A 27501-nucleotide genomic window follows, 5' to 3' on the forward strand; every position below is an offset into this window, starting at 1 on the left:
GAGACCGGGGAACCCGAGAAATTGACCGGATTGAGGGCGCAGGGGCGCAAGCGCTTGTTGTGAAGCGCAGGCTGGGCGGGCTATGGCTTGGGGAGGAGGAGCCCGCAGGCCTGGATTTGGTAAAACCTGAAGCTGACAAAAGCCGTCTGAGAAGTTCCAGACCCAACCACAGCGCTGGCTGCAATGCCCACCCCTCCTACCCTGAGGCCTCAGGGTTCACTTCACCCAATCCCCTAAACAGGGGCAGCAACTGAAGCCGGGGGGAGGGGGCTTGCTCAAGGCCACAGGACAAATGGACCAAAGGCCTCATGGACCAAAGGCCCCGGGCCTCCTCCGCCCCACCTCTTTCATTGTTATCGCCCCAGCGGGAAGCGGGAAGCGGAGGCAGCCGGCCCCTCCCCCGGCCCGTGGAGCTAGGCCGCTGGACAGAGGTCAGCTCCTGGGCAGGCCCTGGACCCCACCCCGAAACGGAACCCGAGCCCCCAGAAAAGAAGGTCTGTGTTGATGGTATCCACTCCCCGCCCTGAGGATAACCCAGCTGACCCCGCTGCTCCTCGACGTCCTCCCCACCCCAAAAAAAAGAGCAGAAAGGAAAAAAAAAAGTCCACTTTACTGAGTCACACCCAGCTGTAAACATGTCACCGTGAGAGCCCTGCCCTCACCCCCCAGGCCACACAGTTCCAATGAAATGACTGGGTACAGGGGGAGGGTCACCGGGGGAGATGCCAAGCAGGGCAGGCAGGCAAATGCAGCAGGCTGTTTCCGGGAGGATGGAGTCAGGGCGGGAGAGGGGCTGATCTCCCCCAGCCTCAGGGCGGGGGCCCCAAAGGACCAGGTGGCTTAGAGACCTCTTCCCCGAAGGCTTCCTCTGTGACACTGACTCACAGCCCCTCTCCCCTAACTCCAGGAGGGCTTCGCCTGCGATGAGGGTGAGGCTGCTTGGGCCTGGCCCAGCCTAGTTTCCTGTTCCATGAGCCTCTGGGGTAGGCTGGAGCCTTGTGGGGACAGGTGAGACCCCCAGCTCCTCAGAGTCCAGCCTTGGTCTGGGTGGCTCTGCAGGGGCAGCACGGGGCTCCTTCCCTGGGGCCTGGGTCCCCCCGTGGCTTCCAAGTGGAATGTGGCAGTGAGGCGGGCAGGAAAGGCGCTCATCCTCCAGCAGGCACTGTCCCTCCTCAGCTGCCCACCGTGGGCCTTGCAGCTACACAGCCGTCTCCTGGTCCTCCCTCTGGATCATCTGGTAGTGCTGCCGGTTCTCCAGGTAGGCTGCCAGCTCTGTGTCCTGAGCCTTCTCGGCCCGCTGCCGGGGAGTGTCACCCTGCAAGAGAGAGGGCTGCTGTCAGCCCAGGCTCAGAGGGCAGGGCTCTTCCCTCCTGGCTGCCTGGGGAAAGGGACCAGCCCTCTCCTGCTGGCCTGGGTTTCCCAGGGTCTATTCTGTGTCCACTGAAGGACAGCTTCCAATTCCCGAAAGCCGCTCACCCCCACAGGGAATGTAGGGTTTGCCTGGCCGGGGCCCTGCTGGCCAGCTCACCTGCTGGTCCGTCTTCATGAGCGAGGCCCCGGCCTCCACGATGTAGTGGCAGATGGTGCGCTGACCCAGGGCTGCAGCCTGGTGTAGACAGGTCTCCCCGCTGGGGGAGCACGGGTGGGCTGTGGACCCGGCCAGTCCTCTGGGCCCTCCTGGCTGTCTCCCGAGGGCCATCAGAAAGGGCAGGAAGCTCGGGGTGTTGGGGCAAGGGGAAGGGCTGCCCAGAGGATGGCAGACATGGCCAGGGAGGGTTTAGGGGCTCTGATCAGCAGGCCCACACAGGAGTGGCTTCCAGGGTAACCTGACCCTCCACTGCCCAGATACTCACTTTTCCTCCACAGCATCTAGGATCTCTGTGGGGGCTGGAGGACAGGGGAGGGGTCAGAACGGCCTGGCCACCTTCTCTCCTCCCACCCGGCCTGACCCTAGGCGTCAGCTCACCATGGTCCAGCAGGTATCGGACCACCTCCTTGCTCCCAGTGCTGACAGCGTGGTGCAGGAGCGTGCGGCTCCGCTCGTCCCGGTGTGTGAGGTCACCTCCGGCTCGGTGCAGCTCCTGGAGCTGGGGGCAGGAGGCAGAGCATGCTGGGGGTCCGCAGGGTCACCCCTCCTTCCAGCCACATACACTGGCACAGGGCCTGATGCTAGCACACTTGTGCACATGCCTCCCTAGAGACCTCAGGGGCCTTTCTGGAGTGTCAGGGGAAAGAGACGGGCTTCTCTCACCCTGGATGCCTGTGGCAGAAGCACTTACAACCTGGCCCTGGGGCCTGTGTTTCCTGGAAGATTCACTCCTTTCTAAGCACAGGGGTAGGCTGGCTGAGTAGGAAGCTCGTCCTCAGAGCCTGGCCTGGGACCCAACCTAAGAGTTACCTATTATGGCCCGGACAGGGAAAGGGGCATACACAGGGGGGAATGGGACAGGCACCACAGAGACCCTGCAGAGGGCCAGACAGAGACAGCGCCTGAAGAAGCCAGCTCTCAGCCCAGCCCCAAAGCCCCCTTCAGCCCAGGGGAGCCCTGGAACTGGTACCTTACAGAAGTCGTTCCTCTTGGCAGCCTCAATCAGCTCTTCCCCTGCATAGAACACCTGCCCATTACACTCTGGGGGTGGCCTTGTGTGTGCGTGAACACACAGAAGCTGCCCTGTGTGCAAGGAGGTGGACCTGCTGGGGCACGTGTGTGGAGGCTCACATGCGAATGTGAGCTCATCTGTGTAGGGCTAAGGCTGTCTGGGCCTGCACCACCCACCCCAGCCAGCTTCACTGGTATGACTGGGGAAAGAGGAGAGGGCCCCGGAGGGACAGGCCTCACCTTTAGGGGGTGTGGCATCCCCTTGGAGCAACCTGTGAACAGAGCAGGATGAGATGGGATGTGCCGGCATGGCTGGCCGGCCCCCACCCAGCCCCAGCCTGGGGTGCCCTTTGTTCTTTCAACAGTTTATTGAGTGCCTACTACATATCAAGCCCTGGTCTAGGCACCAGGGGTACTGCAGTGAACAAGACAGATGTGGGACTGGCTCTCATGGAGCTTCCATTCTAATACAGGAGACACACAAGGAAACAAATACTTTGACATATGTAAGTGCTCTGAAGACCAGAAAACAGGGTAGTGTAACCGAACGACTGGGAGACGGTGGTAGCTTCAAACAGGGTCCCAGGAAAGACTGCTCTGAGGAATGCTGAACTGAGATTCGAATGAGGGGTGGGCAGCTCCGTGAAGGGTGGGGGAGTGTGTTTTAGGTAGAGGGAATAGTAAAGTCCTGAGGTGAGCAAACTTGAGGTCTCAGAGAACAGAGACATGAGTGGGGCTGGTCTGTGGTGACAAGGAGGCGGCTCTGGTGCCGTCAGAGATAGCCAGACCCAGGGAAAGCATGACTGACCTAAGGGCTGCTGAGAGGGAAGGTTCTAGGCTGGGGAGCAGCCTGGTCTGGTCTGCAATTTTACAGGCCACTTAGGCCGCCGAGTAGGGAATGGGCCATAGTGGGCACACGTGGACACAAGGCAGTACGACAGCGGGAGGTGCGGGGTGTGGTGGCTTGTGGGGTGGGGGCAGGTGAGGAGGAGTGCTTGGATATTGAGGGAGCAGACAGGACTTGCTGAAGGATTAGATGAAGGGCTGGGAGAAGAAAGAAGTCAGGGATGGAGCCCACGTCTTTGAGCACCAGGCTGAAGGGGGACGACCAGAACTGTCAGGGTGGAGGCCTGTGAGTGAGGTGGGTTTTGGCCAGATTCACTGACACCATTTAGTCAGCCAGTGGAGAGGCTGGTGGGCAGCTGGCTGGAGGTGTGTTTCTGGTGCTCAGGAAGGGGTTGGGCTGCAGGCAGGAATTAAGGAGTCGCTAGGGACTCACCGGGGCGTTGGTGAGCACGGGGAGGTGGGGAGAGGGGAGGTGGGGGTGGGCAGGTCAGGCCGAGCCGATGCCCCCAGCAGCTCAGGGTCCAGGATATAAATCTCGTCCTGTGCGATCTCTGTCACATAGTTGAGGTGTTCCTGTGGGTGGGGAGGGTCGGGTCAGGGCAGCAAGGCCAACAGACCTGGAGATGCCTCTGCTACAAAGCATGAAAACTGAAAAGAGGCAGCCAGCCGAGGTGGCCCTGCTAGACCCTGCTCACCTTCCCCTCCCCACGCTCCTCCTCTCCACTCGTGCCACCCAAGGCCTGTCCCTGACCTTGCATACTGGACCTACCACCTCTGCCTCTTCCCAGCACTGTGCTTTTCTTCTGGCCAGATGCCTTTTCTTTTCTCTCCCGGATCACACCTGTGCTACGAGGCTCTCCCACCCACCCAGCATGGCCTCCTTCTCCTGCTGGTACCACCCCTGCACACTGCTGCTTGGAGGACAAGGCCACACACTCTCCATGGCCACGACAAGTGTGAGTGCACTGCGGGGTGTACGAGAGGCAGGGGCCAGCTCGGCTGTGGACAGGCTAATAGGGAACACTCCCCAGGAGAGGTGCCGCCAGGTCCCTGGATGCAGTGGTAGCTCACCTGGGCCCGGTCGATCCTGTAGAAACGGCTGGCAGTGGTTGCTGTGGAGAGAGGGACAGTGAGCTTCCTGAGAATGAGGGGGTCCTTGCCCAGGCCCAGGGCCTCTGCTCCCCCAGGAGGTGGCAGGATGGGGCCGAGGACTGCCAGGAGCTGACCTTTCAGGGTAGGACTCACCATCCAGGAAGCACCACTTGGGGGACAGTTTCTGGCATGTTGGGGACCTTGCTCCAGCACTATCAGGCTCCTGTTGAGAGAGAACAAAAGTTCAGGGCTGAGAGGGGACTGGGGCCAGGGAGAGAAAGACCGGGAGCAGGTAGGCACAGGCACAGGCTCGTATGGGGGAGGAGGCCGGCCATCAATTCCCCACCACCTTCTCAGCCAGGCACCCCCTTACCTGCTGGAGCCTCTCGATGTGGGCGCGGCAGAGCTCGAGGTCGCTATCTCCTGGGACCACCACAGTGCCCAGGGGCACGGCTGGAGGACAGAAGGGGCCTTCAACAGCTGGCTAGAGCCCACTGCCCTACCCTCAGGGTCCTCCACCGCTCTGCCACCCCTGCCTCAACCCGATCTAGCTGGTTACTTACAAGCCTCCTTGAGCTGCTCCTTGTCATAATGCAAGGCTTCGTAGTCATGCATGCTGACTCTGCTCACCTGGATCCGTAGCTGCTCGGGCACCGGCTGCTGGCTGAAGGGCGGAGGCAGGAAGGGGGCTCAGCCACAGGCCCCACCCCAGGGGCACCAATTCTGGGCTGGGCACCAAGCTCAGCAGGAGAGGAAGGGCCTCCCACTCCCAACTGCCCTGGACAGAGGCAGAGGCCCTGCCAGTCCCTTGTATAGCTGGGGAAACCAAGGCCAGGGAGCCCGTAGTGTCTTGGCCTCTGGCCCACAGCAAGTGGTGGCTGGGGCTGGGGACGTACTCGCTATGTAGGGGGGCAGTGCTCCGCCGCTTGGCCTTTTGCACCATGGTGGCCTGGTTGCGCAGGGTGATCCGAATGCGTGAGGCAGCGAGCTTGCAGGGCTCGCCATCCACCTGCACCGGGATGGCCTTGAACGTGGTGAGCACCACCTCGCGGCACTGCGTCAGCCGCTCGCCATGCCCCCCTACCTGCAGCGCTGCCTGCAGCAGAGGAAGCTCAGGTCAGGGGGGTGGGGCACGTGGCGGGGAGGCCACCAGTTCTGCTCCTTCAGGGGGTGCTCTGACCAGAGAACAAAAGTGAGGTAGTCCCCGGCCAGAGAGGGGAAGGAAGAGTGAGAGCCAAACAGAAACGGGCAGTGAGGGGTCCTGGATAGACAGAGGAGAAGAGGGTGAACCCTCCATCCTGGCCAACCAGGGGAGCGTGGGTGACCCTCCCACCTTCAGAAAGTTGGCATCTGGGAACAGGCAGGGGCCACCGCAGAGCCAGGGCTTCCAGGCAGGCCCTGTGCTTGCCCACTCACCAGGGACGTCATGGTGAAGCCAATGACCTCGAGGTAGCCGTCATCATGCCGCTGGGGCTCAAAGTCGTGGTGCTCCCCGGGGTGGCCCCAGGGCATGGTGCCCGCACAGTACCTAGAAGGAGGGCAGCGAGGCTTCAGAGGCCAGTCTCTGCAGGATGGAGACAGCAGGGCCCCTACCCCAGCCTGCCCTCCTCACCTGGGGATGTTGAGGAAAACAATGCACTGGGGTTTCAGCTCCTGAATCTTGGGGGTCAGGTCAGTTCCATCACACTGGAAATAAGAACAGGGAAGGGGGTTGGGGGTAACATGCAGAGGCGGCCTCCTCCTTCTCCTTGCTGTCCCCCATGCTGCCTGCCGGCCTCGCCCTGCTCACCACCACTCGGATGTGCTTGGCCAAGTCCTTGGAGCTGCCCGTCAGGAAGTCGGAGAAGGCTGTCTGTGGGAGGCGGAGGCGTCACCATCTGGCGACAGGGACCATCCCTCCTCATTGCCCTGGCAGATACAGGGGACGGGGGGCACGGGTGGTAGAAAAGGTGGGCACGGGAGGGCGGTGCTGGCAGGCCCCCGACTCACCCCAGCATAGAACATCTTGTTCCGGAAGCGGCTGTTGAACTTCTCCGGGTTGGCCTCTGGGTGGAGACAAGAAATGAGGGACAATCAGCCACTCGTCCAGGTTGGGGTGAGGACAGACGGCTGGGGATGACTGTCATTTACTGGGGAGGGAGGGGGGCCTGAGCCTGACTCTCTTCAGGGACACTCCTGTGCCCACCGCCCCCGCCTCCCCGCCCCGACTTCCCAAGGCTGCCAACCTCGCGACTCGTGAAACTCCAGGGTGACGTGGGCATCAAAGCCCAGGCTGAAGTAGTTGTTGAAGACATCCAGGGGCAACTGGAAAAGGTCGAGGGACTAAGATGAGGGTGGGGCCTTGCTCACCCAGGGACTTTCAGGGCCTTTCTCCCAGCACAGTTAACAAAATCTTGGAAGCTCTTGCTGCCCTTCCTGCCCACATCAGGCTCTGCCCTGCTCTACCCAAAGCTTCTCAGGGAGCTTCCCCAAGTGCCTGGGGTAAAAGAGCACCCAGGTCCCTGGGAGCATCCTCTCCTCAGCTGTTTCCTTCCACAGCACTGTTCCCGACATGTCTATCTTGTAAAAGCCCCACGAGAGCAGGAACTGAGTTTTGTTCACTGCTTACAAGGCCTGACAAGTAGCGGGTACTCAGTAAAGAGGTGCTGAGGCCTGAATGCACAACCCTTTTGTGACGTGAACACCATAATGCCCACTATGCAGATGAAGCAGCGAAGCTTGGAGAGACAGACATCCACCCAAGAGATAACGACCCACCAGCGAGAGGGAGAGTGGGGTCCCTGGGAGCCCCAGACACCAAGGCGTGGAAAGGGCCTGAGTCCTGAGCATGGAGACTGCCCTGACACCCCTGCCCTGCCCTGGCTGACCCACCCGGTCGGTGGCACCCTCGTCACGCTCCTCAGGCCCCGCCTCAGGGTTGGGCTCAGCTTGGAGGTCCCAGCGGTCAAGCTTTACCACATTTCCCTCTTCTACGTGGGAGAGGATCTTGGATACAGGCTCATCTGTGTAGCCCTGGTGGGAGGAAGTAGGGTCTAAACAGCTGCCATGGTTGGAGACCCCCCTGCCGCATGGCCGCCCTCCAACTGGCCCGCCCTCCTGTGGGCTCTTACCCCTCCCCAGTTGAGGGTACGGGCCAAGTCGTTGCCTGTACCCAGAGGTAGGATGGCAACAGGGGGTGGTGGTTTCAAGCGCAGCTGGTCCAGGGTGGAAAGAATCCAGCCGACCTGAGGAAGGCAGGGCAGGAGGCCCATCACGCCCTGAGGGAGGCCCAGGCTTCAGCCCAGACCCTGTGGCCCCAGGAGGAGCACCCACCGTGCCGTCGCCCCCACAGGCCAGGATCCGCAGGTTGTGCACTTTGCGGTACATCTCCAGCCTAGGGTTGGGAAGACAGGCATGCGGTCAGGGTGTGTGTGCTTTGAAAGCCAGGCCAGCCCTTCACCAGCCCCTGGAACCTTGGCAAGTACTCACGCCTCTTTGGGCCCTCCCTGGCTCAGGTCAAAGACTTGCCGGGGATTGAGATACCAGAGAAAGGACTGGATGATCTTAGCGCCCTGTGGGAAGGCAGGAGCCAAGAGGTGTTGGGAAAGAGGGAGACAGCGAGGAGGCAGTCGGGGTGGAGGACCAAGGGGGAGAAGTAGTGGCTGTGGGGCCAGGCCCAGAAAGATGGATACAAGGTAGGACTTTCTCAGATCCCTGCCTAGGAAAGAGAGAACGGGCAGACACCTGAAACGGAGCCTGGGCAGAGTTGTTGGGAGGTAGGCTTGACCCCAACCCCACCCCGCAGTCCTCAGTGGAGCGAGAAGGCTGCACCTACCTGGTTGCCCCCACTCTTGGGGTTCACAAACACCAGCAGGGGCTTCATGAGCGGGGATGGGGTGGGCCTGATGATGAAAGGTCTCCAACGGCCCTCCTTGGAGACACAGGGAGCTGTAAGGCTCCTTCCTGTCTCAGAGGACCCAACCCGCATCCCAGCAGTCCCCAGAGTGACACTCTATCCTCTGCCCATCCTCATGTACCGCCTCTGGGGTCTGACCTTTGGTGGGCCCAGCCACAGAGAGGCTAGTTGGATTTAATCGCCCACCCTTGGGGTGCCCAAATCCCAAACTGTCCCCCTAAAAGGATGAGCTGGCAGCCCCAGCTCCAGGGGCTCAGAGTTCCAAGAAATGGACTCTTTTCTGCCCTTCCCCTTCCCCTTCCAATGCTTGCCAGCCCCAAGTCCAACCTCAGGTCCTTTCTTGCTCGATTTCCTCTTGAAGGATGCTCTCTTTTTCTTCTTGCTCGCCTTGAGGGTATTCTGCAAGGGGAACAGAGGCGTCGGTGACGAGGTGGGTAGACTGGGAGACCCTAAGTGGGTGGGGGCGGGGGCCTCAAGGGTGCAGGCAGGACTCACCTGGGGCCTGCGGGCTCGGAGGATCCAGGTGGGCGGGATGACCACAGCGGCATGGACGCCCAGGGAGCAGGGCTCCTCTATCTGCTGCAGCATGAAGCAGGACACCTTGCTGTGGTACTAGAGGCGAGGGCGGTGAGGCTGAGCTGGGCCAAGCCTAGACCCCAGGACCCAAGCCCGGGGACAGCCACGGGGACAGGGGCCCACTCACTGCTTGCTTGCACCAGGAACAACTGATGGCCACAATCTCCTTACTGTGGAACGTGAACTTCTGCTGGAAGCCCTGAGGGTGGAGAGGCTGGGTGGGTACCAGGGGCCGGACCTAGAGCAGCAGACCCAGGCCCGCCCTGGTGCCAGCCTCTCTCCAATTAGGGAAACTGAGCATGTTTCAAAAATCTAACACCATAAAATAAGTCCTGGAGCAGGGGTGCTTAACCAGGGCCCCATGCCTTTCTGCAGTTAACTGCAAAGCGCTGGGAGTGTATGTGCACACATGCTCTGCAGTAAAGGATGTTTAGATTAACTCAGGTTCCAGACCCCCAGGCCTCTCCGTGTCCTCTTCAAGTGCTTCTTCACAGTACCTTTCACATTCCTTCCCTTGCTCATCCCACAGACATTTACTGAGGGCTGGCATGCCAGGCACTATGCCAGATGTTGGCAGGAAATGGAAAAAAGGACAAAGCCCTGACGCCTCTCAGAGCTTACACTTCCTGAGGGAGCCAGACAACCACAAAGTGAACAACACAACCACTGGCTGTGCCAGGGCAGCTCAGCGGCAGTGCCGGCTGCCAGCTGCACTGGCCTCCAGGGGGCAGCACCGCCACCTGGCTCAGTGCTTGGTACACAACAGGTGCCAGGAAAGTATCTGTTAGGCTGAACAGGTGAGAAAGTCTATCCAGATCTCAGAGGCCACCCATGGCCTCAAAGCAGTCCAGATGCATTGCACTAGAAGGGACTTTCTGACCTCCTTGCTCTCCTCTTAGCCCAGGGACAAGAGTGGGGCCACGGTGGTTTGGGACTAACAGCTGTCAGGCTGAGTGAACCCTGGCCTCTGTGCTCTGGTGTCACAGTCATGATACAGAGGCCACACTGTTCACAGAGCATGGGGTTTAGGACCACCAGGCCTAGGGCTGGGGGGGAGTAGGTCGACAAGGCCTCTCACCTTCCCGCAGTGTCGACACTTGCCATCCTGGCGCCGCCGATGTACCCAGTGGTGACGCACAAAGGTGGGCTGGAGGAGGGGAAAAGGAATATCACTAGGGGGAGAGCATGTGTTGGGTCAAGAGGCCTGAGCACATCCCACCACCTTTGATATGTTAACAGTACAATCCTGTATATGAGGTGAGAGGGGCTGAAGACTTCTCTCCACGGCCTGCAGGCAAGACTAAGACTCCGAGAAGGGTGTGACTTCCCCAGGGTGGCACACAATTTGGCAGAGAGTGCTAGGAGGCCCAAGGAGGCAAGCCGTGCCCCAGCCCCCTCTTCTGCCGCCAGCCTTCCCCTTTGGGAGACCTTCTCAGAGCCTCAGCCTTGTACCTCCCAGGACCCCAGCAGCCGGAAGGAGCTGAGCTCCCTGGTGGCAATCTGGAGGCACTGCAGAGAGGCCCACTTGAAAAACCTGGGCCTCCTTGCCCCTACCCACCATGATACACACTTACCTCACGGACGTTCCTGGAGCCTGATTCCCGGAAGGATGGCTTACAGCGGAAATTTATCTGTGAAACATTGCAATGACCACAAAAATGTCAGGGTCAGCCATATGGCTATTCCTCCATGCAAGGGTCACCCAGAGCCATCCTCACACAGTAGCATTAGCCCCAGTTCATCCTGGGAGCCCTTGGAATGTGAGATACCTCCTTTGGGAAGCCCTCCTGTGTTCCTGTCTCCTCCCCACTAGCCAGAAGGACGTTCTCCTTCCTCTGCTCCCCACAGCTTTCTGCCCAGTATCCCAGGTGAGGAAGACAGTCGTAGTTTTACACTCACTGTATTGGGACCGGAAACCCTGGTGGCATAGTGGTTAAGTGCTACGGCTGCTAACCAAAGGGTCAGCAGTTCAAATCCAAAAGGCACTCCTTGGAAACTCTATGGGGCAGTTCTACTCTGTCTTATAGGGTTGCTATGAGTTGGAATTGACAGCACTGGGTTTGGTTTGGTTTTGGTTTATATTGGGATCATGGTTTACTATCTTTATATTCTTAATCACCTCCAGCACCCCCAGCCCAGGCATCTGCAGGCAACTCAATCCTGCTTGCAGGCTGGTTCTGACTGGCCCCTGGAGGCCTTTAGCTAGTTTGCTGTTGAACACTGGTTTGATTTTCAACTTAGCAGGTGATGATGGGTCTACAGTGCCTAGATGACACTTCAGCTTCTCTGTCCCTGCTTCAGCCTTAGAGGGGCTGTAGGGAAGCCTTAGAGTCCCTGTGTGGCTCAAGTGGCTGAGCACTGGACTACTAACTGAAAGGTTGGCAGTTCAAACACACCCAGAGGCATTTCGGGAGTAAGGCCTGGCAATCTGCTTCTGAAAGGTCACAGTCTTGAAAACCCTATGAAGCAGTTCTACTCTGGACACCTGTGGTTGCCGTGAGTCAGAATCGACTTGATGACAACTGACAACAAAAGGGAAGCCTTGCTCTATAATTCAAGGGTTGGGGAACCAGCCCAAGTTAAGCCTTGCTTATGTCATTCCTAATCTCACGGATGTGTGTGTGCTGGTCTGGGTTTCTGGAGGCTGGGGAGACCTGATGATCCACGGCCACCCCTCCCACCCCCTGCCTCGACCACAGGCTGCCCACCAGCCCAGCGTTCCCTCTATCTCTCTAGAAACACAGTGTCCAGATGTGCCCCCAGCTGCAGATACACTGTGGATAAGGGTTCTTGGGGAAAGGGCTTGACAGAGGCTGTGAGCAAGGGCCAGAGCACAGGCTTTGGAGCTACCCAGGACTGAACTGGCCACTGCTGAGCTCTGAAGCCTCAGCAAGTCAGTAGTCTCTTCTAAGTATTAATTTGGACACTGATAATTTGGTGTCATGGCCACCATTCACTAATTCATCCTTTCAAGAATTATTCAATGAGTCCCACTCTCTGCCAGGCTCTGCTCCAGGTGCTGCGGATCCAGCACTGCACAGACAACAGCCCCTGCCCTCCAGAGCTCACATTCTAGTAGAGAGAATGGGAGGGCTAGAGAAAAGCAGATGAGGCACCAACACCACCAGGCAATGAATCAGAGCTGCTAAGATTTCCCTTTAAGGAGTCCTGGAGGCACAATGGTTAAGCACTTGGCTGCAAATCAAAAGGTTAGTGGTTCGAGCCCACCAGCTGTTTCACGGAAGCAAAGACCTGGCAATCTGTTCCCATAAAGATTACAGCCTAGGAAACCCTATGGGGCAGTTCTCCTCTGTCCTATAGGGCCCCTATGAGTTGGAATTGACTTGATGGCACACAAGATCCTCTTTCAAGATGCCACACAGAAGTCTTAATGCTGCTGAGCCCTCTGAGGGCCCCATCCTGCTGCTTCCCCTACAGCTGAAGTTCAGGATGAAAACCAAGCACAGAAGGCAATGGTTTCTTAGGATACCAGAAGCATACGCAACAACAACAAAAATAGATAAACTGGACTTCCTCAAAATTAAAACCTTTTGTGTTTCAAAGGATGCTATTAAAAAAGTGAAAAGACAACCCACAAAATGGGAATTTTTTGTGCAAATTATGTACCTGAGAAGTGAACAGTATCCAGCTTATATAAAGTACTTTTACAACTCAATAATAGAGACAAGTAACCCAATTTAAAAAAATGGGCAAAAGACCTGAATAGACAATTCTCCAAAGACATACAAATGGCCAATAAACACATGAAAAGATGCTCAACATCATTAGCCATCAGGAAAATGCAAGTAAAACCACACTGATATACAACTTCACACCCACTAGGACGGCTAGAATAAAAAAGACAGATCATAGCAAGCGAGGATGTGGGCAAATCGGAACCCTCATACATCGCTGGTATAAACGTGTGATGGTGCAGCCGCTTTGGAAACAATCTGGCAGCCCCTCAAAAGCTAAACAGAGAGTTACCATATCACCCAACAGTTCTACTCCTTGTTATCTGCCCAAGAACAATGAAAACATGTTCACATAAAAACGTGTACAAAAACGTTCACAGCGGCATTATTCATCATAGCCCAAAAGTGTTCATCAGCTGATGGATGAATGGGTAAACAAAACGTGGTGTATCCATACAATAGAGTAGTATTTGGCAATAAAAAGAAATGCTACATGCTACAACACGGATAAGCCATGAAAACATGCTGAATGAAAGGAGCTAGACACAAAGAACCACGTATTGTGTGATTCCATTTATACGAAATGTCCAGGATAGGCGACTCTAGTGGACAGAAAGCAGATTAGTGGTTGCCTAGGACTGGGGACTGCAGAGAATGGGGAATGATGCCTAAAGAGAACATGGTTTCTTTTGGGGGTAATGAAAATGTTCTCAAATGGATTGCAGTGATGATTGCACAACTCTGTGAACATATACTAAAAGCCACTGAATTGCACACTTTAAATGGTGACTTGTACATAAGTTACCGCAAGAAAGCTGTTAATAAAACCAACAGCAGCAAACACTTGAGAGCACTTCTGACGTGTCATACACATGCTTCATCTTATTTAATCTTCATGATAATCGCATGAGGTAAGGACTGTGATGTCCTCTCCCCTTTATAGGTGATTCATCTGTGGCACAGGAAGATTAAGTCACTTGCCAAGGTCTCACAGCTAATATACGAGGGGAGGCAGGATTCAAACGCTTCAGAGTCCTTGGCTCTCCACCACTATGTGTGTTGGGGGGGGCCCCCCTGGCAGGCGATGTCATGTAACTTGAGTGCACATGTATAGGTAAGTATCTGAGAGGGCCTTGCCAGGCTGGGCCACCACGCACCTTCTCCAGCTGTTCGATGCAGGGTGTGTGCACCACGATCTTGCAGGCTGCACACTTTCTCCTTGACACGGATTTCTGCTGCAGGAAAGAAAGCGAGGGCCTCTGAGGCACCTGGTAACTCCATCTGGGCCCGGCCCCTGAGCAGGTAGAGAAACCCCAATGTGCCCCAGCACAGTGGCCCCCTGTGTAACTAGAAACCTCCCCAGTCCTGGCTCCTGGCAACAAGATAAAGCCCCCATTCCCCTCACCATCCGTGGGCAGTACACAGCAGGGACGCTCAGGTCAGAGACTGCTCCCCTCTCCTCTGAAGGGCTGTAGCATCAGGACCCAGGGGTCTGTGTACAGGCTTCTAGATCCAGCTCCACCACCAGGGGGCAGCATGCCACAGAGCTCACTCACCAGCATCTTAGCTACACAGTACTGCTCCCCAACATAGCAGAAGTCCCCCGACACGTTGGTCTCAAACCAGATATGCTCCCCATACGTCGCCGATTCCTAGACCACAGGAGAAACATGCTCAATGCATGCCTGCCACCAAGCCCACCAGTCTGCCCCCACCCTGCCCCTTCCACCCTCTCCAAGATAAAGCTTAGGCTCCAGCCACCTGGATCTACTTTACTGTTTAAGGCTTGACACAAATGCAGCCACCCCCTGGTGGCTTGCTCCTCCCCACAAACCCCCCTCCTCCTTTCTCAGTACCCACAATCCCTCTGGCCCCTCCCCAGCACAGCAGGGGCTGGTACCCAGCACACCACCACTCACGCTCCAGTCCACAGTGCTCCGGATCTGCCGCTCGGACTCTCCACACAGGGCCCCGGGCGTGGGCGGAGGGAGTGCCAGGTGCGGGAGGCCTGACTTGGCGATGGCTTTCCTACAGGAAAGGAGACAGCTGAGGCCCAGGGCCAGCTGAGCACTTGCTGTCCGCTTCCTTCCCTACCATCTGGGATCTCAGCTCAACCCAAGGCCAAGGGAGGGACCGCAGTAGGGAGGGCAGAGGACCTCACAGAGCCCAAGACTCTGACAGGCTCCCTGCAGGAGACGCAGCCCCTCATGCGGCCCTTCTGGGGTGCGCTGGCCCCAGGGAGCAGCCTGGAGCTGTTCCCGGGCAGCACCTGCAGGTCAGATAGAGCGGTGAGGCCCTGGCCCAGTCAGGTGCCTTGGGGCCACACCACTTGCCTTGCTGATCAAGGCTATACCTACGCAAGCAGGGCACTCCAGGCCTGGGGTCCGGCCGACTTGCGCCGCAGGGCTACCTGGCGCCGGCGGGACAGCGGGCGCACACGGGTGGGTAACATAGGGCTGGCTGTGATGCCTGAAGCTCTTTGGCCCCCAGAGCCAGGGTGCTGGCCCGAGGGCCGACTCTGACTGAGGTGCCGGTAGTAGCCATGCAGGCCCCAGAAGGCACGGTCGTAGACCACATCAGCAGGGAGCAGGTGTGGGGAGGCTTGGCGCCGGCGAAGGTAACGGGGCACTGGCTGCAGTGGGCGGGTGCGCAGGTGTGGGGGTGACCCTGGTCTCTTGGTGCCTGGCTGGGTGGCACTCAATGCCCTAGCTGCCACATCCTCCTCCTCCTCCTTCATGCCCACAAGCCTGGCCAGCAGCTGGGGCGCACCCAGAAGCGGTGCCCCGACAGTGACAGACTGGGGGGTGGTGACCTCATCCACGGTGAAGCGGGGGTTGCAGGCTGGGGGTGCGGTGCTGGAGCGCCGGCGGGTGCCCCGGGCCCCCACCCTGCAGCCCAGGAGGCAGCCCTGGAGCTGTGCGCTGGAGCGGCGCCGCTGGGCCAGCGAGGAAGAGGCCTGACCAACAGGGGAGCGGCGCTGGGCCTTGCCCGTGGGAAACCCCACGCCGCTCGGCCGCCGCTGCCCCTCTCCAGAGCCCGGCGCCTTCCGCTGGAAGTGTCTCCTAAAGAAGGTCTCCATGGCAGGGACAGGCGGCGGCTGTTGGACATAGAGACCGAAGCATCAGGAGTGTGGCCAGGCCATAGCCCATCCTGCAGCCAGTTCTTTCACAGCCCATTCTCTGTGAGCAGAGAGGGGACCCTTGGCATTGGGGAGAACTATGGCCTTTCACCTCCATAAATGGGGTATTCAAGGGTCCTGGGGAATTCTCAGGGGAGCCCACACTTACAGCTGTTAGAAGCCCCGGTAGTACTCCTCAGCTGCCCTAGGACTAATGGGTAGGAGGGGGCTTTTGGCTACCCACCCCAGCTTCCTCTGTCCTGGCAACATCATCCACAAAGTCCTGGGCCTAAAGGATCTCACTGCTCTTGCCAGAAGCTGATGGAAATGAAAAAGGAAGCTGGAAGCTGGAGTCCTGGGTTCTAGTTCTGAGTGGCCCCAGACAGCGCTGGGGCCGAGGGCAAGTCTTCCTCTCTTGTCAGGCCTTTGCTTTGCCACCAATATGGGGCAGGTTAGGTTCCCTCCTGGGATATGGCATAAACCAAGCCGTGAGAGTAAAACGAGGCTCTCTGAAAAGGAACTCAGGCCTGAGGAGACGACAGACTCACTCAGTCCCAGTCTGAAGGTCAGGCTGAGAGTTTCTGGCATCTGACTTAGGGACCAAAGGGCTCTGAGGAAATAAGGCCCTCAGTGAGCTGAGGAGTGGCTGGGGGAAGAAGCCATCCTGGTCTTCACCCAGGGGATTTTGTATGGGAAGCAACAAAAGAAAAGCCCTCTGGATTCTGGGTGTATGTAGGCATCTGTCTCAGAGGGACTGACAGAAGGAACTTTCTGCACAAATGTCTCACCTTTCTAAGTAAGAGGCACAGTACGGACATTCCACGTGTGAAACTACTGGCTGATGTCCAGAGCCCTCCCAGCTCTGCCACTGCAGCCCGCGACCCAGCTCTCAAGCTTCCTAACAGGGAGCTGCTGGAGCTCCCTCCTGCAGGAAGCAGGGCCCCTGGGGGCCATCCCTGCTCCCACCACCCTCCCTTGACCTGCTCCAGAGAACAGGCACTCCTTTCCTTCCCCAGCTCACTTACTCCTGGCCCTTCCCTTCTGCACTGGCCATGTGGATCAGGGTTCTAAGCCCTCACCTCTCTTCACAGTTAGTAGAGCAAGGCAGGAAGCCAGGTACAGTTTAGGGTGGCACTGCCTCCAGAGGGCTCATGGACAGATGCCCTGTCTCCCACCATCAGGTGCTTTCGTGGGCCTTGACTCTGGGGGAGGCGCATTCTAGCCTCTGGCATCCACAGGGAGGTCAGAGTCACAACCAGGGGACAATGCTGCCTGGGGCTATTGTTGTGTGCCATTGAGTCAATTCTGACTCATTGCAACCCTGTAGGACAAAGTAGAACTGCTCCATAAGGTTTCCAAGGAGTGGCTGGTAAATGTGACTTTTTGGTTAGCAGCTGAGCTCTTAACCACTGTGCTACCAGGGCTCCGCTGCCTGGGGCTAACAGGAGAAATACCTCTGCCTGCTGAGGGCCTGGCAGGAATCAGGCGTGGTGGGTGGGTGCCCTGAACAAGTAGTGGGCAGGAGAGACTAAGGTAGAGCTACATGTGTTTGGAAGGAGATGGTGGTACAGTAGTTAAGCACTCAGCTGCTAACCCAAAGATTGGTGTTTCGAACCCACCTGCCACTCCAAGGGAGAAACTGCCTGGTGATCCACTTCTGTAAGGATTACAGCCTAAGAAACTCTACGGGGGCAGTTATACTCTGTCCGACAGGGTTACTATGAGTCCAAATTCACTTGACAGCAATGGGAATGCCCTTGGAGTCAGGCTTGGCCTGCATGTCTAGTGCTTCCTTCTCCTCTCACTCACTCACTGTCTTGATTTCCTACTGAGGCTGTGGGTCTGAGCCATGCACAGTGCAGGGAGACCGAGGGAGAGGCGGACAGGGCCGAGGTGTCTGCATCCTTTCACTAGTGAGCAGTGGAGGCAGCCATGCCTGGGGAAGCTGTGTTGGATACTGCCTGGCTCTTGTCCCTGCCTGTTATGCTTCCCAGACCCTGCAGATGATAGGGACAAGGGCAGAGCAGTCTGAGCTCCAGGGCAGGAGAGCTGGAGGGCAGAGAACATGGCTCCCTCCTAAAAACCATATCATCATGGCTGGCATTTGCTGAGTCTGGCACTGTGTTAAGTCTGAGGAACAGAGAGGTAATCTACCCAAAGTCCACAGGGGTGGAGGCAATGCAGAACTTAAGTCCATCTGAGGGCAAAGCCTGCCCCCTGCACCCCAGAGATGGGACAGAGAGTAGGGTCTCTCCTCTTGGACCATGAGGAATGGAGTAGGGATGGGAATCGCAGTTAGAAAAATAACCACCCATTTACTGAACTCCTACTCTGTGAGAGGCTCTGGGCTGGGCACTTTATCATCTCACTGGAGCCCTACCATGACCCCGTAAGGCAGGTAGAACCAAGAGCTCTGTCACAGAGATGAGGACACTGAGGCCTGAAGGGGGCAATAGCATGCCTAAGGTCACAGGGCCAGCTGGGGGCAGAGCCAGGACCTGAGCCAGGTCTGTCTGGCTTGGTTCTGCTCCCTGGGCTGGCCAGGGTCAGGCCTGCCTAGGGGTCAGCTCTGCATCCAGGGAAGAGGAACCGGAAGGCCTGCCTGCCTACTGCTGCCAGGACACTGGCTGGCCAGCGCTCCTCCAGGGTGTCAGCTTTCTCCGCCTGTCTGGTCAGGCTGCCCTGTGACAGCTGCCCAGCCTGGAGATTAGTCACCCGGACACACCGCCTGATGCTAGTGTCACCCAGAAAACAAAAGGCCACAGTCAGTGTGGGGGAGGTGCCGTCGGTGCTCTATGGGTGGTGGGGAGGGCTGGGCCTCCCTGCTGTTCCAGACCCACACTGGCAAGGTGGCCAGGAGGAAGAGGGTTCCTGCACATACTCCCTCATGACACAGGTGGTAGCTTACAGATGCTGTCACAGTGTGCCACCCTGCATGCTGCCAGGGGGCCCAAGCCCACATCTGTCCAGGGCCTCCTTGGCTGCCCAAGGTGCAGTCACTCCCAGTGGACAGGGAGGCATGTCAGGCCAGTGTTGTGTGACCATGTGGAAAGGTGTCCCCTCAGGGGCCTCAGTTTCCTTGTTTGTCTGGGGAGGCTGCTAGACTAGCTGATATGACAGTGTACGACCAGATCTCTGGCCAGGCCCTCAAGCCTCTGTGCTCTCAGATGTCCCCTCCCCCAGGCCTCATGCTTCCTGTTCCTCTGGTCTCCACAGAAACCTCTGTCCTCTGGTCAGTAATTGCCTGACTCCTGACTTCCTATCTCTACTGAAGCTTCTCCTGGGTCTGGTCACAGCCAGCCTGGCCTCAGGCCTCTCCTGGCCCTTCCCCTACCCAGGCTGGAGCTTTTTCCCCGAGCGCAGTTCCGAGCATAGCTTCTCCCCACCTCATCCTCTCTGTCACCTTCAACATACCACACAGTATGTGTAAAAGTTACTGGGGAGGCCCCAAAGGGCTCCGACACCAATGGCCCAGCAAAATGGCTGCTCTTCAGTCTGCTGGTGGGGAGCCTGGGGAAGCCTGAGTGGATAGGATGGACAGGGTCTCAGGGGGCCCCATCAATGTCCAGCTGTTGTTGGGGGTCTGGAGAGGGCAGGGCCTGTGGGAGGACAAAGGACAGTGGTGCCTGGCCAAGCACTCCTGAAGAAGAATAGCAAGTGTGGCTGCAGGCAGCCGAGAGGGCATGAGTACCCTAGCTTTGTCAGCTACTAGCCAGGAAGCACAGGACCCCTCGCCCCCTGGTCCAGAGTGCCCTCACAAGCTATACTAGTTTCAAGTGCAAAAGCCCAAGGTCTTTGGAATCCTGCATCTGCCATTTACCATTGTGTTATCACGGGCAGATGAGCGAACCTTCCTAAATCTCAGTTTTCTCATCTGCAAAATGGGGATCATACCACCTAGTTTAGAGGGGTGGCATAAGGGGGGTTCTGATGAGATGATGGATGTAAGGTACCTGGCAGAGCAGGGGCAGGGCAGGGCCTATCACCTGCCACAGGCACCAGCACATGCGGATCACGCCATCCCCTGGAGTTTGTCTCTGCCCACTGCAGGGGTGGGAAACCAAGAAAGGGAAGCAGGAGCACCCAGGGTGGACACCACCCACCACATGAGGAACAGAGCCTGCAGCCAGTGCCACCTGGGTGTCTGTCTGCTCATGTGTGAGGAATGCCCACCTCCCCTGATACCAGGCCTGGGCCATGGATTCTTCCTGAGGAGCTGGCACAGGACAACCTGAGGGATTCCACAGAGTGCCCTCTCCCTGCTGTGGGCAGGGTCCCACTGCCTCTATGCTCACTGAATGGTGGGCGGTGGCCTCTTCCGGCAGCCCCAAAGGAAGGGCCTGGAGCTGCCTCCCCAGGAGGATGCTGGCCAGAAGCCATCTCGGGGGTCTCTGTTCTCACAGCCCCAGGGTCCTGCCGGACGGGAGGAGGCAGGTACAGCTGCAGGAGAAGCCTGCAGATCCCAGGCCAACCTGGAGGCCGCTGAGGCAGGGTCTCGGCTTCCCCAAGGCATCTACCCACTAAAGAGATGCTGCTAAGAACAGGACAGAGATGGGCAATGCGGGCGGTTGGGCCATGGCCACAGGGTCAGGCTAGGCAGGGGGTAGAGGAGGTGGCCAGGCCAGTTAATGTTTACCTCCCTGGCTTGGGAGCAGGAGCCTGACCTGCCCCTTGTCCTTTCCCTTTCCTTTTCCATCAGCTTCAGAAGCCTGGCACGGCGAGACCCTCACCTAAGGATGGTGGTTCCTGGGCCTACCCTGACCCACCCCTCCCCAGGCCCACCCCAGCAGATACAGGAGGGAGGAAGCAGAAGGGAAGGGAGGGAGGGGGAGCCCCTTTTGACCTGATCTGGAAGGCAGGGCGGCACGCAGGAGGTGGGCAAGCAGGTGGGGCTGTGGTCCCCAGGGTGGGCAAGCCCGGCTCTGCTCCCAATTGTGCTGCCGGCCTCTGGCTGAGCAAGTCCTAGTTTGGAGAGCAGCAAGCTGAGGTGGCTGCGCCTCTGCCCCCTCCCCCAGCCTGAGACAGCCGTTATGAAAATAACCCAGCTGGTAACCAACTGCACTTCCTCTCCCAGCGGAGGCTCCAGGCCCTGCAGCGGGTAGACAGCGGGTGGGCGGGCACAAGCAGCTCTGATTGTTCCTAAAGTCCCCAGAGCTGGGCTAAGTGACAGCGCAACAGCCTCCCCTCCACAAAAGGTCCAGGGCAGGAGACGTGGAGGCCAGGTGTGCAGCCCAGTGCCCAGCCACCTGCCGCCCTCTCATGTCCTCTGGACAGATTTCCTAGAGTCTCGGGAAAGCATCTGAGACAGCTAAGCACACCGACTCCAGACAACCACAAAAATAAATACCGGTGGGGTGTTTTCACAACTCCAAAGCACTTTTTCACAACACAAGCATTATCAGACGGGAGGCTCATCATTCCCTGTGGGGGCAGTGTTACCTTTCCGGTGGAACAGATGAGGCACCTGACCCGGGGAGGCCTGTGACTGCCCAAGCTCAGAGGTGGCTGAGCTGGGACCCTGGAGCCTGGGTTGTCCGGCCCTGACAAGGGGGCCATTCCAAGCTGCCCCGACTCATGCCACATGTGTATCACCTGCCTGGAATGCTACTCTCTGACTCACACTCCTGCCATGGCTCCCTAGGGTCCAGAATGGCAGTTCCCAAACTTCCGGATCTTTGGATTTAAAAAAAAAAAAAACCACTTACCATCGAGTCAGTTCCAACTCATGGCGACCCTTTATGCTCTTGAAAATTTTTGAAGACCCTAAGGAGATTTTGTTTCTGTGGGTTATAGCTACTAATTTTACCATATGAGAAATTAAAACTGAGAACTGTTTAAGGTATTTATTAACTCATTTAAAAACAGTAATAAACCCATTACAGGTGAACATAACATACTTTTATGAAAAATAAACTATGTTTCCTAAAAAAAAAAAAAAAAAGATTAGTAAGAACAGTGGCATGGTTTCACGTTTCTGTAAATCTCTTTAACGTTTGGCTGAACAGAAGACATCTGGATTCGCGGAGCTGCTTCTGCATTCAACCTGCTGAGATGCTGTTTTGGTTGGAGTGTGAGAAGAAAAATTCTGCCTCACAGTGACATGGAGTCAGAAAATGGAAAAGCAGTTTAACAGCCTTTTCAGATAATTATGGATGCTCTTTTTTACAACTACACCAAAATATGACAAATGGTAGTTTCTGAAAGTTGAGCTGCAATGTGGACTCTGAAACCCTATCAAGGAACTTTTCATGGCTCATTCTCGCACCCTGAATTCTGCAACATCAAGCACTGGTCAGTGGAAAATACGGTTTACTTAGAGTTCGGCAGATCTGCCAATGTTGGCACGTTTCATTCTATGACACAAAAAATCACACCTACTAGCACCACTACTGATCTCATCAGAAGAGTCTTTAAGCCCTGGGAAGCTGTCAGGCTCTAGAAAGTGAATGCAAGGTTTCTAAAATTCAGATTCATGCTCAAAGGCTCAAATTTTATCATTGGTACTGACAGTTTTGGAAGTGACAAGCTCACCTCATTCATTACCGAGAAAACGTCTGCCGAATACCCAGGTCTGAATAGTTTGTCTATCAGGTGTTCTTGCAAGTGAAAATGGTGTTCCTTTAAAAATAAAAAAATTTAAAAAAGGAGCTAGAACAGCTTGTAACACAAACAACCGCACAGGGCTTTTACTTAAGGCAGCCGTCACAGATAGTCTGCAGCAGGAGGCCTTTATGGGGACATTCACATGTCTTCGTACAGACTACTACAAACACAGTATTCTGCCATCACGACTTTCTACAGTTAATTCTTACTGCTTTTCTTCTTTCAAGTGCAAGTGCGTGGAGAGAAGAATACAGTGACTGCCAACATGCTGGGGCCACTGCCTTGCTTTGTGTTAGGGTTCCAGCGGTTTCACCCACCATTATTTTTACACCATCAATACAAAAACGTTAACACAGGCAAATAACATCTCATGGAGAAAGCTGTGGCAGTCTGCTTCCGTAAAGATTTACAGCCTTGGAAACCCTATGGGGCAGTTCTTCTCTGTCCTATAGGGCTACTATGAATCAGAATCAATTGGACAGCAATGGGTTTTTGGGTTTATTGTTATGAAAACTGTTTTTAATTTTTTTAGTAATTTTTACTGAGCTTTAAGTGACCATTTACAAATCAAGACAATCTGTCACGTATAAGCTTATATACACCTTACTCCATACTCCCACTTACTCTCCCCCTAATGAGTCAGCCCTTCCAGTCTCTCCTTTCATGACAATTTTGCCAGTTTCTAACCCTCTCTCCCCTCCCATGTCCCCTCCAGACAGGAGATGCCAACACAGTCTCAAGTGTCCACCTGATATAAGTAGCTCACTTCTCATCAGCATCTCTCTCCAACTCATTGTCCAGTCCCTTCCATGTCTGATGAGTTGTCTTCGGGAATGGTTCCTGTCCGGGGCCAACAGAAGGTTTGGGGACCATGACCGCCGGGATTCCTCTAGTCTCAGTCAGACCATTAAGTCTGGTCTTTTTATGAGAATTTGGGGTCTGCATCCCACTGCTCTCCTGCTCCCTCAGGGGTTCTCTATTGTGCTCCCTGTCAGGGCAGTCATCGGTTGTGGCCGGGCACCATCTAGTTCTTCTGGTCTCAGGATGATGTAAGTGAAAACTGTTTTAACCTCACCAATCCTCTGAAAGTATCTAGGGCACTTCCAGGACCACAGGTTCACTGTGAATTCCAAGCCCTTCAGCCCGGCAAATGGTTTCCGCAGTTGTGGCACTAGTTTAGCCTATGATGCCTTGCCATAAACCTTTGGCTCTGACCAAGCCAATCAGTTCGCTGTCCTCCAGTCTGGCTGTGCGGAGCTCATGGCTTGTGCCCCTGCACATGGCTACCTTCTGCCCAGAACGCTGGCTGGGACTCCCTTCCCACCTCGTGTCAAAATCCCACTTGCTCACAACTGTCCCGGCCAAGAAGGCATCGCACCCACTGATAACCCCACACTACCCATTTGGCTCCTCTGCTGCTGGACCCTTAGACCCTCTGATTCTTTCAAATCCACACTTCTCCTGGGGGGCGTGGGGCCAGGCTTAGTGCATCTGGTCCACCCAGCACAGTGCCTGACATTGAGTCCAGTCTTTACCACTGCAGGAGCAGCACAAAAGGAATGCACAGGGAATTTGGAGGGGCAGGGGCCGAAGCCGTCAAGGAAGACAAGGGCTTCCTATCTCAAGTACTGCACCCAAGGGCTGACCATAGGAGCAGGCTGGCCCAGGCCACTTCTTGTTGTTGGGCTCGAGGAGATCGCACCAGCTATCTTCCTCTCCTCTCCAGGGGCCCCATGAGGGACAGCTGGAGGCCCTTTTTGGGGCTAGGTGCCACTGCCCACTCCATGCTCTCCATGGCCTTCCTTATGACACCTAACAGCAGGATATGGTGACATGAAGTCACAGTGTGTGGGTGGTGGGCAAGTAGGGGACGAGGGGTTGCCTCAGAGGCTTGGGGGCTGAGCCAGGGACCCTAACTCTGAGCTCCTTGATGGAACACCCCCAGTCTCTTTCTTCATGTCCTGAGGCCCCTGGTAGGCCCTAGAGAAAGGTTTGTAGAATGAACGACTGCCTCCTTCCTTCAACGCCTCCAGTCCAAGTCACCTCCCACTGCTGCAGAATTCATTGTAAAGCACCCCCTTACCCCTCCCTGGCTCCCCACTGTCAGCTGGACGAAATGCAAAGATCTGGGCCTGGCCTTCAATAGGCCTCCCAGATGCCTCTCCCATCTCTCTTCCATAGTTTTTACATTTCATTTTACTAATACATACACACTCACTCTGTGCCAGGCATGGTTTAAAGTGTTTTACAAATGTTAACTCACTTAACCCTCATAAAAATGAAGAGTTGGTACCATTATTCCCATTTTACAGATGAAAAAACTGAGTCACAAAGATATTACATAACTTGCCTGAGGTCGTGCAGCTAATAAGTGGCAGAGCTGGGACTCAAATTCAGAAGTCTGCTCCATGGTCCATGCTCTCAACCCCTCACTCTGCCTCTAGATGCTTCTGTCAAGTAAAACTCTTGTGGGGTCCTTTTTGTAGCCCTGCACTTCCCACCTGGTAGTCTCTCTGCCCAAAACACCATTTCCCTCTTCTGCTTAGTAAATTCTCCCTCATCTTTTTCTCTTCATCTTGTAAGACTTGGCTCAGACATGGGTTCTGCTGGAAAGTTCTCCCCAGCCCCCTCTCCTGGGAGGTTAGCTCTCCCACACCCAGGCCCTCTGGGTTATTCTGGGGCATCAGCACTGATTCACAAATTGCTATCCCCCCATCAGACTGTGAGCCCCCAGGACTGTGTCTTGCTCGTAATTGTACTCCCAGGATCCAGAGGTGCCTGATGTGGTTTGAAGAGTGAATAGAGGAAAAAAAGAATGGTTCTGGCTTAGCCTACAGGAGGCCGCACACCATGCCAGCAGCTGGCCAGCTCCTGAGGCCTTCCTGCCAGCACTGGGTGGCTGAGCTGTGGGTCACAGCTAAGCTCCTGCTTCTCAGAGGTACACACCGAAAGTGATCCCTGATGGGAACACTGATATGTCTCCCAGTGGGCCCCCTTTGTTACAAACCCCCTGCTGGCCCCCACATCCCTCTTCTCCTGTGACCAGTTCTACTCCTTGGCTTCTTTCTCCTATGTCTGCAGTGGGCTCCGTTCCCCAGCTGCCGGGAGCAGCACTGCTCCCTCATCCCCTCATTCAAAATTTAACTCCCTCTGAACCCTCTCAGAACCCTGGTGGTACAGTGGTTAAGAGTTCGGCTGCTAACCAAAAGGTCGGCAGTTCGAATCCACCACTTGCTCCTTAGAAACCCTGTGGGGTAGTTCTACTCTGTCCTATAGGGTCGCTGTGAGTCAGAATCAACTCAATGGCAACAAGTTTTTTTTCTGAAACTTCTGACCGCGATGCTCCCTCCCATTCCCTATAGGACCTCCTCCAAGTCAGCAACCAGCTCCCAAGGCCCTGCCCCCTCCCCAGGAGGCCTCCTCACACCCCACACAGGGGTTCTTCCTGTCTTTGAAGCAGCAACTATGCCTAAAATGGCTCTGAGAAGTCACAGGGGTCAAAGGTAAAAAACCATGGATTTGGACTCTAGGGTCTCGAGGGGTTCTATCTCCAACCAATTACACACCCTCAAGCGAAATCTATTAACCTGTCTGAGCCTCAATTTCCTCATCTGGCAAATGGGGATAACACCCACCTGTCTGCCTCATGAGACTGTAGCAAGCTTGAAAGAGAAAGTCTTTATACATGGTAACCAATTCCCTGGTTTATCAAAAGTTTAAACAAAGTAAGTAACTCCAGAGGCCTATAAATTATGACAAGTACTTTGCAGTGCATTTGGCAACATCTACCCAAATTGAAGATACACACACCCTACAATCAAACACTGGTGGACAGCAGGCACAAGGAACCGTGCCCCTGAACGATCTCCGAAGGATTGCTTTTAACGGCGGAAAGCTGCAAACGACCTAAATGCCCATCAACAGGACACTGGGCAAATAAACTGCCCCATAGTGAGAAAACAGGATACTATACGACAGCTAAAATGTATGTACTGGAGCTCATGTAGGAGCCCTGGTGGTGCAGTGGTTAAGAGCTTGGCTGCTAACCAAAAGGTCTGCAGTTCGAATCCAACAGCTGCTCTTTGGAAACCCTATGGGGCAGTCCTACTCTGCCCTTCAGGGTCGCTGTGAGTTGGAATCGACTCAATGGCACACAACAACAGGGCTCAGATATCAAGATTTAAATCTTCAAAACAAGGTTGAAGGAAAAACCCAAGTTCAGAATATATTTAGTATGCTACTTAAATCCAATTTAAAGCTACACAAAACAGTAGCATATCCTGCTATAGATACACACCCATATAGAAAGCATTTTAAAACAGGCATGAGAACAGCAAACATCAAAATCAGATTGTGGTTTCCTCTTTCCCCGGAAGGGAGACAGAGGGACCCCCATCTTTATCTAAAGCAAATACAGCCTGTTAAGATTTGACCCAGCTAAGTGGTGATGAAAGGAGTCCTGATGGCACAGTGTTTAGGCATTCAGCTGCTAACCGAAACGTCGGTGATTCAAACCCACCAGCTGCTGCCTGGGAGAAAGATGCAGCGGTCTGCTTCTATAAAGATTACAGCCTTGGAAGCCCTTTGGGGCAGTTCTACCATCCTATAGGGTCACCATAGGTTAGAATCGACTCGACGGCAATGGGTAAGTGGTGGTGTTACATTATTCAGAGTACTTCTCTATCTGAAAAATATTTCACACTTTAAAAGAGGTTTTTAAAGAATAAAAAAGATCCCAGGGGGAGACCAGCTCAGTGGGGCTTCTGTGGGTCATCTAGGGTGAGTCTCCGCAGTGGCATCAAACCCTGAGTGCATCCCTTACACTCTCAGGAGTGCCATGTCTGCGGTGCCAGAAGGAAGGTCTTCCCCCAAGGGATGCCTTCCAGAGGTGGGCAGCAGGTTGTGTCAACGGGGTGTCCGTGTGGGCTGGGGAGCAGGAACCAGCTTGCCCCTTTCACAGCCGCCCCCGCCTCTGTAAAATGTCAGCAAGCTGGGGAAAGGGGGCGGAGAGACAGGCAAGCTGTTAACCCACGAGATGCTGGGGCGTGGGCAGCCCAGGATCCAAGACAGCTATTTT

The 27501-nt window shown here is 55.8% G+C and overlaps 1 protein-coding gene across 9 annotated transcripts in view; it reads right to left on the bottom strand.

Moving 5' to 3' along the window:
• Window positions 1–591: 591 nt before the first annotated feature.
• DGKZ (diacylglycerol kinase zeta) overlaps window positions 592–27501 on the bottom strand; it is a 36148-nt gene continuing 9238 nt past the window's right edge. For 2 of the 9 annotated variants that reach the window (XM_064288209.1, XM_064288210.1), the window contains exons 2-31: window positions 14623–14731; window positions 14260–14355; window positions 13861–13938; window positions 10583–10639; window positions 10087–10155; window positions 9136–9207; window positions 8928–9044; window positions 8760–8831; window positions 8352–8447; window positions 8006–8088; window positions 7850–7910; window positions 7648–7761; window positions 7409–7549; window positions 6763–6841; window positions 6527–6582; window positions 6327–6389; window positions 6150–6223; window positions 5954–6065; window positions 5434–5633; window positions 5101–5201; window positions 4911–4990; window positions 4691–4760; window positions 4517–4557; window positions 3879–4018; window positions 2840–2871; window positions 2559–2602; window positions 1967–2087; window positions 1854–1887; window positions 1529–1628; window positions 592–1315 (exon numbers count right to left, since the gene is read on the bottom strand). In XM_064288209.1, the coding sequence (XP_064144279.1) occupies window positions 1199–1315; window positions 1529–1628; window positions 1854–1887; window positions 1967–2087; window positions 2559–2602; window positions 2840–2871; window positions 3879–4018; window positions 4517–4557; window positions 4691–4760; window positions 4911–4990; window positions 5101–5201; window positions 5434–5633; window positions 5954–6065; window positions 6150–6223; window positions 6327–6389; window positions 6527–6582; window positions 6763–6841; window positions 7409–7549; window positions 7648–7761; window positions 7850–7910; window positions 8006–8088; window positions 8352–8447; window positions 8760–8831; window positions 8928–9044; window positions 9136–9207; window positions 10087–10155; window positions 10583–10639; window positions 13861–13938; window positions 14260–14355; window positions 14623–14731 (2629 nt within the window). In that variant the 3' untranslated portion in view covers window positions 592–1198. The other 7 variants (XM_064288208.1, XM_064288212.1, XM_064288207.1 and 4 more) reach the window with 7 other exon arrangements.

The sequence above is a fragment of the Loxodonta africana genome, chromosome 7 (assembly GCF_030014295.1).
Source record: "Loxodonta africana isolate mLoxAfr1 chromosome 7, mLoxAfr1.hap2, whole genome shotgun sequence".
NCBI classification, from domain to species: domain Eukaryota; kingdom Metazoa; phylum Chordata; class Mammalia; order Proboscidea; family Elephantidae; genus Loxodonta; species Loxodonta africana.